Source organism: Notolepis coatsorum (assembly GCF_963971535.1).
Source record: "Notolepis coatsorum genome assembly, chromosome: 3".
NCBI lineage: Eukaryota > Metazoa > Chordata > Actinopteri > Aulopiformes > Paralepididae > Notolepis > Notolepis coatsorum.
In genome coordinates, this window is record NC_140167.1 from 171222170 (window position 1) to 171232169 (window position 10000).

The following is a 10000-nucleotide window of genomic DNA, read 5'->3' on the forward strand; positions in this document are numbered from 1 at the left end:
ACACTTGAACTATATAAATAAACTGGACTGGTCAGACAACACAGAGGTCCTCTACATGAAGAGACAGAGCAGGCTGTTTTTCCTGAAGAGACTATAGGCTACTGCAGTCGTCTGTGGTCGCCAGCATCCTCTTTTTCGACCGTGGTATGCTCAGGGGGGGGGGGGTAACATCAGCTCAAGAGACACTAACAAACTGAACACGCTGGTGGGGAAGGCTAGCTCCGTAGCGGGAGACTAACTGGATGTGGTGGCGGAGAGGGGGGATGAGTAAGAACGCTCTCCTGGAGAACCCCTCCCACCCCCTCTGTGAGCTAGCCAAGATAGGGATATACTCATTATTACACCCCCCCCCCCCCCGACACACCACAAATCGCCTCAGTCAGTCCTTTGTGCCAGTAGGCATCAGGCTCCACAATCGTGGGCACGGACTGATCCTGGCAGACGGCTGGAGGACTTGAGAGCTGTTAGAGTACTGTTTGACTCTTAACCACTGAACCCTGAACGGACTCTGGCGTATCGTGTTATTATTATCGATCCTCTCCTCGAAGCACCCCAGCCGTTCCATGTATTTGTTCAATTCCACCACCAGCACACCTGATTCAACTTAACAAGCCCTTTATTAGTTGAATCAGGTGTGCTGGTGGTGGAATTTAACAAATACATGGAACGGCTGGGGTGCCTCAAGGAGAGGTTTGGGAACCACTGCGATAGAGTATCGATAGATTATACATGTGTCTCCTTTATTTTTATGTCATATTTCATCTCGTTCTTTACCTTCTACTCTGATATTTCTATTCTCTATATTTGATTGTCATTTCTATGACCCTGCCTGTCAGTGTTGTAGTACTCGAGTCCTGGACTGATTTTCAGGAGTCTTGAATCGAGTTGGACTTGAGCACTGATGACTCGGACTTGGACTCGAGCATTGACTGTATTTGGACTCGGAAGGTGCAGACGAGGACTCGGACTTGTTAATCGATAAATACAGTTACTATTTTATTTTAGTAATATGCCCTATCGTTTGGCATAAGATATTAAATGCATTTGTTTGGCTATTGTGTCACAAAGTAAATAGACTCTCTTTGAAATGGTGACCACTGTGTAATTTATGTTTAATGTAGACCTTTTTTTATTTGTATGTCACCTCTTTGACTGCCAGAGTGGAGTGGACTCAACCTTGATGACTCAGACTCAGACTAGGGTAATGGGGACTCGACTCGGGCTCCTCTTTGGTGACTCGGACTTAGACTCGGACTCGAACACTGGGGACTCGAAACTCGACTCGGACTCGAGATTTAGTGACTCGACTACAACACTGCTGCCTGTACCTCCCCTCCCCCACCCCCTCCCCATCCCCGTGCTGCTATGACACCTGAATTTGAATAAATAAAGGAATATATTTTCTTAAATGAAGTCCATTCATCATTTCAGAGGCCTGAGGTGACCTGAGAAAGTGTGAGTATGTGTGTGTGTTTGTACATAATATATGCATAATATATGCATGCTTGTGTGTGTGTGTGTGTGTGTGTGTGTGTGTGTGTACAGTGTATGTGTGTACAGTATGTGTGTGTGTACAGTATGTGTGTGTGTATGTGTGTGTGCACATGTGCGTCTATGTGTGTACAGTATGTGTGTTTAATGGCTGACTTGGGATGAACTTCTGACCACAGAGGATGTGGGAGAGAGGGGAGGGACAAGCTCTGCCCTGCATGTCGTGAGATCTCCCTGTTTGCAGTAATAACTCTGCCTTTCAGTCAGAAGAAAGGGAAATATGATAAACAATGGAGAGTCTGCTACACCTTTAGTGCACAATACCCCACTTTACCCACGAGGAAGCTTGAGGTGGCATGCTATCATTCTTAATAAGAGGATATTTCATTTCACTGTTGTCCCTGTTGTCTGCTGTCAACACGCACCGTTCCTCCCAGGTGTAAGTCTAAATATGATACTTCTGAAGCATAAACAAATTATACAGTGATATGATTCTCTGCAAGAAATTTTTCTGTGTCAAATGTACTTTTAATTTTTTTTTGCTAATGTTGCCATTTTCAAATCATCAGTGAAGGTGTAGTTTGTCCATGTACATTTTTCACAGAATGTTTAGAATTTTTCTTCCTCCAAGGTGATACGTAACCATGCCAACCACTCCCTAAACATTCTGTGCAAGGCAAAGACACACACAGCACACTAAAACTTACAACAAACGTTCAAAGGTAATAAATCTGTAAAGACAAGAATCAAATGCCAAAACAAACACGTACCTTTGACCTCTGTTTTATTGTAATCCGTGCGGCGGTAGTTTGTTTATACTTGATATGGTACAGTATGATATATGTAAACAGGTTGCCCATAATTAATGGAAGTGAATGAGTAGCCTGGGAGGAACGGTGGGTGTTGACAGCGGACAACAGGGCACAGCGACGGTTGCTAGCTTACTGGTAGATGTTCTTACATAGAGGTAAGACTGCAGAGACTTGAGAAGTTCCACTAAAGTGAAACTTCCGCTTAAGTGCCAAAACCGAAGTATGAATATGGCTATTGTAACCAGGATCCGTGCCATGAACCAGCCAGGAGCACCTCCACCGTTTCCTCATAATTGGCCTGGGTAAAATTCATGCATCCCTACTCGCTCGGTTTCAAAAACAGGCTGAATCCAGTGGAATCCTGCTGGTTGCTTTGAAGTTAAAATAGGCAGGCAGGAGCCGACCAGAATGACTGGGCTCTGTTCAGCGTGACTCTACAGTCTGACGCTCGACAGAGCCTCTGGGGACGAACCGGCCCCTGAACCCTCACCCCTGACCCCCGTCGCGAGAGGCGATCATGCAGGGTCGGCAGGGTTCATGGACAAGTGCAGGCCCGCTGGGGTGAGGGTCGGGGTGAGAGCGAGGGCATGGTCAAATGGGAACGCTCTTAAAAAGCCAGAGAGAGGCAGTTCCTCATAACAAGGAAAAGAGTCGACCAATGCCATGGGTAAACACTCAAATTTCTCTCTCTCTCTCTCTCTCTCTCTCTCTCTCTCTCTCTCTCTCTCTCTCTCTCTCTCTCTCTCTCTCTCTCTCTCTCTCTCTCCCTCCGTTTCCTTCTCATGCAGCTGCCGAGCCTTTGGTTTTGTGTTATCATCTGAAGGAGCATTGGGTTCCATTCTCTGGCAGCGCTCACATGGCAAACACAGGGCATGGATACCATCCAAACACTCACTCACTCACTCACTCCAATACTCAGTACAGTACACACACGCACGCACACACACGCGCACACACACACACACAAATACACAAATATCAACCAAACAGGAACATCGACCAAAAAGAGGGATACAACCCAAACACACACGTGCGCACGCGCATGCACACGCACACTACGCACTAACCTGAATGCGTGTAGCTTTATGCCAAGCAAGCAGTGCAAAAACTTACCGTAGTGGCATGCAGTAATGCGCCTTTCATTTTCCGCCGCCCAGCGCCCAGGTCGCGCGGAAATAGGCTGTCTATTGCCATTCTCTTTGACAAACTCTAACCTTAACCAGCTCCTTAACAGCGCCTAAACTTAACCGTTCTAACCTTAACCAACTCCGAAACAATGCCTAACCTTAACCGGCGAAAGAATACACGTTAAAAAAAAATCACGTTAAAAAATATTTTTGATGGGATTCGAACTCGCCAGCAAACAAGCCATAGGATCCACAGCCATGTGTCCTTGCCAATTGAGCTAGTGCCAGATAGTGAATAAGAGGCGGTGACTTATATATATTGAGCTCCAACCAAGGCGGGATCTCATGCGCATGCGCGGGCACCTCGCGCGAGCACGCCGGCGCACGCACGCACCTGAGCGAGCACGCCGCCGCCGGTGCACGCACGGTAGCATTTGTCTGAAAAGAAGGGCGCTTTACCGCACTAGCGTGCGGTGACGAATGCGGAAGCATTTTTGCACTGCTTGCTTGGCATTAACGTACAGGCAACCTGAATACCACCCAAACCTTGCCTCCTGTCCTCTCCGCCGCAGGGCCCCGGCTCCTGGGCTCGGAGGGACATAGCTGAGGGCACAGGAAACCCACAGCTCAACACGGGTTCTCACGGTGTATTAGCGGGCTCTGGCGGAGAGACGAGCGCTCGGGGCAATCCACGACCGCCACCGGGACCGAGGTCGGGGGGGAGGATCGCCGGAGAGCCGCGGCCCCCGGGGTCAATAGGTCACAGGGGGGGGGTCCTCCCGTGTCCTCGCGCTCAGGGAAACCATTCTGCAAGGGGGGGGGGGGGGGGTGAAGAAGAGGATTGTGGCAACCGTGTGGGGAAATATAGTCGTACTACAACTTAACCAAAGTCATGTGTGTGGTTTTATGAAGTCAGAAAGCCCATAATGATGGAGTATTAAATGATTCTAGCGCCATGAGGTTGGACGGTTTGAACGGGGGGGGGGGGGGGGGGGGGGGAAGCCAACTTTCTCCCATGAACTTCTCTGGCACCCGGAGATTCACTTGGAGTTTCGCAAACTCACCGAGCCTTCGCTACCCTCCACCCTCCACCTCCATTGTCACTACTGCTGCCTAAAATAACCGTTGTTCCAAATGTAGCCCCTCTTTCTGCCAGGTTTCTCCGAACACAGTGCTGTACTGTTGTCTCTCTCGCCGGCGCTGGGAAAACAGACGAGGCTGCAGAGGCCGCTCTAGTCTGACAGGAGCCGCTGCCATGGTTGGCCGCTGTGCACCAGCCACGCTGTGCGACCGCCGGTCCGTCTGCGGAGACTCCATGCTCACCAGGCGACCCACGACCAGGGTGTGGTTACATCATTTCCACTATGGCCCCCAGCGATACTTTACTACCTATGTGTGTTTTGGAGTTATGACTTGTGTCAGCGCGGTCTTGTGTAGCTCAGTGGACAGAGCAGCGACACCGCCAGTGTGAGGCAGAGCCGACTCGTACGACGAGCATGTGGAGCACTGCGTCAGGGGCCACCACCTGCCTCCTGGGGCCCTCACTGCGGCCCTTACTCTGGCCCTTACTGAGGCCCTCCCTGGGGCCCTCACTGCGGCCCTTACTCTGGCCCTTACTGAGGCCCTCACTGGGGCTCTCACAGCGGCCGCCACCTGCCTCCTGGGGCCCTTACTGCGGCCCTTACTGGGGCCTTCACTGGGGCCCTCACCAATAGTGAATGTGAAAAGGGCAGGGGGAAAGATTTTCTCATTAAATGGATAATCAAGAAATCTTTGATTGTCCGTATTCATTCACAGTGATATTACTATTGCACTTTACTGTTACATTTGCACTCTGGTTGATTGATTGATTGATTGATTGATTGATTGATTGATTGATTGAAAAGTATATTAACAGATTGCAGAATGGGTACAGTACAGTACAGCTCAATACATACAATTGTTAAGGGGATGCAGACCAGAGAAAGACTTTCGTCTTGTTTACATCAGGGTCCCCCATTTTCAATTCATCATAATGGGTGCCAATGGGTGCCAAACTTCTTTTTGTTGTACTGTACTTGTGCTGTATGATGACGATACATTTGAATCTAATCTAATCTAATCTAATCTAATGAATGAGTTGCTCTCCAACAGAGAATCTGTCACTGTTGCACCGTTGCATTGCCAATGCGTTGTGTTGCACTTCAGCTGTCGCAAACGTTGGATTTATTTTGCGCTGAAACATGTGCATGAGCTGAAACAGATGTTTTTGTTTGCTAGCACTCTGCTGTGTTGTCATGATTAAATCATTTTAGCAGTGAATCCAAAGTTGCAAAGAAAATGTACATTGAAAGACTATAATAGTTTCTACCAAGCAGTAAAGTTTTAGGTAGAAAGTGTGATAGATTATGTTGAGTTTTCATCACAGGGATAATACCCCATCTCTACAGTATTAGATTAGATTATATTCAAATGTATTGTCACTATACAGGACAAGTACAGTACAAAGAAGTTGGCATCTCACCAGAGTGCAAATGTAACAGTAAAGTGCAATAGTAATATACAATGTACAGGTGATTAAACTGGAGTATATATAAATGAGTACTACTGAGTATTAATGCTAATCAGATATAGTATATACAGGTATGTAAAACAGATTATATGCAGGTATATTCAGACAGATGTGGATAAATATATATGGTAAATACATATATGGTATATACACCATTATTGTATTGTACATGCTATCATACAAAGTTGTATGGGTTATATACAGATGTGGACAGATGTGGATAAATATATACGGTAAATATAAATATATATATATATACAGTTTATTGCAACTTTTGTCAAGAGTAACAGCGCTCTTGGTCAATAACCACTCCTGATCTATTTCCGTTTGAGCTCTGGGATCCTTCCAGGACTCTGCATGTGTTTTGAAACTATAAAAACACAATATGCAATCGATGTGACTGCCACATAAGCGTTGGGGAAAGGGAAGGGCCCAAACTAATTCTAAGGGGCCCCCAACAGGCAAGGGGATGCCTCTGGGGTTAGATGTTCATCTCCCACTGGGGTCAGTCCACCCATACTAAAGAATGTATGAACGCATGTTAACCTCTTAACAGGCAGGCAGAAAAGTGGCAATTTTTTTTATTTCTTTTTTTTACTTGAACTTGATGACTGCATACTTCTTTTGCAAAGCTTTATACTTATAGCACATGCATAAGCCTGGTCTCTTTTGAAAGATATTCTGAACTTACTAATGCAAAAAGGGATAATCACTTTTAGTGCTAATGAAATAGAGTAACAGAGGTCTGAACTTGAGTTGAACTTGAACTTGTGTACTCACATTTTTCTTTAGTGGTTGCAAGATTCCATATTCCAATATTCTAGCATAGAGGTATGAGCTGGAAAACACGGTTCCATAAAAGCATCCATTGAAAGGCATACAGTATGTAATGGAATGATAACAGGACTTTGCATGGTGATTTTCTTCATCATACTGAGAATGTCAACCAACAAGAACAATCCCGCTCAGGTCTTAAATAAACCTTTGGAACAAGTCAAGAGCTTCATGTGCCCTCAGATTCATCACTAATGATAGATACGACACGCATCACTGTGTCCTTTATGAGAAGGTTGGTTGGTCCTCTCTGATGGAGAGGTGCAACAAACACTGGTATTTGTAAATTTTTAAGGCCCTTTTTGGTAAGCTACCTCCTTATACTACATCATTATTGGAATGGAATTTTGGAACCTATGGAACCCCGTTCTAGTGACTGGCTGGTCCTTAAGGTCCCCTGAGTTTGCTCAGAACAGGGTAAATGAGATTCTCTCCTCTGTTGCAGACTTTAAAACCTTGACCTCCAACCTTTGTCAATCAAGTTGTATGTGTTTTAATTGATTTGTTATTATTATTGCTCTTTGCCTTGTCTTGTTTTATTGTTGTGATTTTATATGTTGTGTGATTTTAAATATTTAAATATTTTAAATAAAGTATTTCTATTCTATTCTATTTGATATGCTTTTTTGTGCTTTTTGTACAGACACTCGACGTGACTGTAAATGAGGGAAACCTCTGTTGTCTTTCGGGTTTGAATAAAGGTTTGAAAGGAAATAAGACTGTTAGTCAGATAGATTGTAATCGCGGAAGATTAGGCTGAATTTCAAATCCATTAAGGACAGATCAGTTTCAAGTACAAATTTAAGGAAATCCAATAACGTAAACTATTTAAATGGATAGATGTCGGTTTTGTTTCACATTATTCGCCAACGAGGGAATTCCCAATGTTATGTTTTATTGTTGTATGTTCGTCATCATTCCTACTGATATAATCTTCCAACATGTCACCGGTACCGACCCCCCCCCTCCCCACCACAGCCCCCCCCCCCCCGATAAAAGCGCCCCCTCCCGCCACCCCCTGGACCACTCCCCACCCAACTTACTTGAACTCTGTTGACTGTTGACTCTACTCATATCCATATCTATCCTATACCGCCTTCATCTGTCATTTTCATTCAATTTCATTTCGAACCTTTATTTCAACTCGTAAGACACTGAGGTTACCCTCGTTTACAGCGACGGCAAGCTTACAAAACAAGCTAAGACGGTTACAAGTCGATACACAGCGGTCGGAAATCATGCTTTTAAACGCAGCAAGAGAAGGAAGAACCTTCAGCTTCAGAGTCAGTCGGAGGGCATCCCAGGTGTTGGAAGCATCAAAGGAGCAAACTGGAGGAACCCTAAGAACCAACCTCAGTCATAGTGTATTCATACATACTTCATTATACTACTTATATTCAACCTATAGTTAATTTTATCCACTCATTATATTCATAATAAACTTTACTTTATTTGTATAGCACTTGTCATACAGAAATTGCAGTTCAAAGTGCTTCACAGCAGTAAAGAATACAGGCATAAGCGAGCATAAAAAGATAAGATAAGGTAAATCACAGTTTTTCACATTAGGATCTAACATCCCAATAGGCCTCTCTGTTTACGGTTTCATTCAGTTTAAAAATAGACAGTAATAACAATAATAAAATAGTATAGACAGTAAACTTGACTCTAATCTAAAGATGATATGGCATAATTTGGCATTTATTCAATCTGCTTTCATGTTGGAGAGAGGAACACACACACACACACACACACACACACACACACACACACACACACACACACACACACACACACACACACACACACACACACACACACACACACTGCCTCGGTATGAATCATTATAGCCTATATGATGTTGACTGGTTTGTAAGTGTTTCATTGACGATAGCAGTGTTGCAACAATGGAGATCACGGTTTGTCATGTAATTTTATTTCCTGTTGAGGGCAAACATTATTGCAAAAAGCAGTGATTCGTTAGTAAAAAGCAAGACAGGACCAATCCTGAGACAATAATTTGTCAATTGTCTGGGATGATTCTAGTATTGCATATCAAATGGACGGGGTGTGAAAGGAGATCACGTGGTAATTCGTTACGCTGCAGGGCTTTTGAAGCGCCGCGCACAGACCCAATAAAGGGCCCAGTCTCGTTTTACCTGTAGTGCAATTGTGTGCATGTGTACGTGGGCATGTGCGTGTGTGCGTGTACTGTACGTGTGGTGTGTGTGTACTGTATGTGTGTGTGTGCGTGTGTGTGTGTGTGTGTGTGTGTGTGAGAGTGTGTGTGTGTGTGTGTGTGTGTGTGTGTGTGCTGTGTACGTGTGTGTGTGTGAGTGTGTGTGTGTGTGTGCTGTGTACGTATGTGTGCTGTGTATGTGTGTGTGTGTGTGTGTGTGTGTGTGTGTGTGTGAGTGTGTGTGTGTGTGTGTGTGCGTCTGTGTGTGTGTACTGTACGTGTGTGTGCTGTATGTGTGTGTGCGTGTGTGTGTGTGTGTTAGAAAGTGTGTGTGTGTGTGTGCGTGTGTGTGTGTGTGTGTGTGTGTGTGTGTGTGTGCTGTGTACGTGTGTGTGTGTGTGCTGTGTACGTGTGTGTGCTGTGTATCATTATGTGTGTGTGTGTGTGTGTGTGCTGTGTACATGTGTGTGTGTGTGTGTGTGTGTGTGTGTGTGTGTGTGTGTGTGTGTGTGTGTGTGTGTGTGTGTGCGTGCGGTGCGGGGCTGTCTGTCGTCGGTCGGTCCCGCTGCACGATAACTCCACAGAGATCTGATTGGCTGCTCCTCTACAAAGGAGCCGAACTGTATCCCACCCACTGGCCGGGTGTAGAACTCGGTCACACTTTGCTTCCTCGCACTGAGGAGAGGACCTGCAGGCACTGGGCTATAATAAACGACAAGAGCGCTCACCATGGCAGCTAATCACAACGACTACCGGGGCTACCTGCGTAACACGGTGGACATGGAGTCAGGACAGCACCGCTTCCACCCGGTCCAAAGCTCGGAACCGACTTACCGGCCGCTTCTATTCGGAACACTCGCGGTTATGGGATTGCTTCAGGTGGCATCGAGCGTCGCGATCTTATTGCACCTGACAGGTTATCTCCAGGAGGTAAGCGTGCACGCGTTTTGCGCACTTTGGGTACAGTAGGATATGCTGCGCTGTTGTGACTCTTTGCGACACGTTT

The 10000-nt window shown here is 45.7% G+C and overlaps 1 protein-coding gene across 1 annotated transcript in view; it reads left to right on the top strand.

Moving 5' to 3' along the window:
- Positions 1-9680: 9680 nt before the first annotated feature.
- Positions 9681-10000, top strand: part of tnfsf11 (TNF superfamily member 11) — a 16819-nt gene continuing 16499 nt past the window's right edge. The window contains exon 1 of the mRNA XM_084310510.1: positions 9681-9924. Within this exon, the coding sequence (XP_084166636.1) occupies positions 9724-9924 (201 nt within the window). The 5' untranslated portion in view covers positions 9681-9723. The remainder of the gene's footprint in view (positions 9925-10000) is intronic.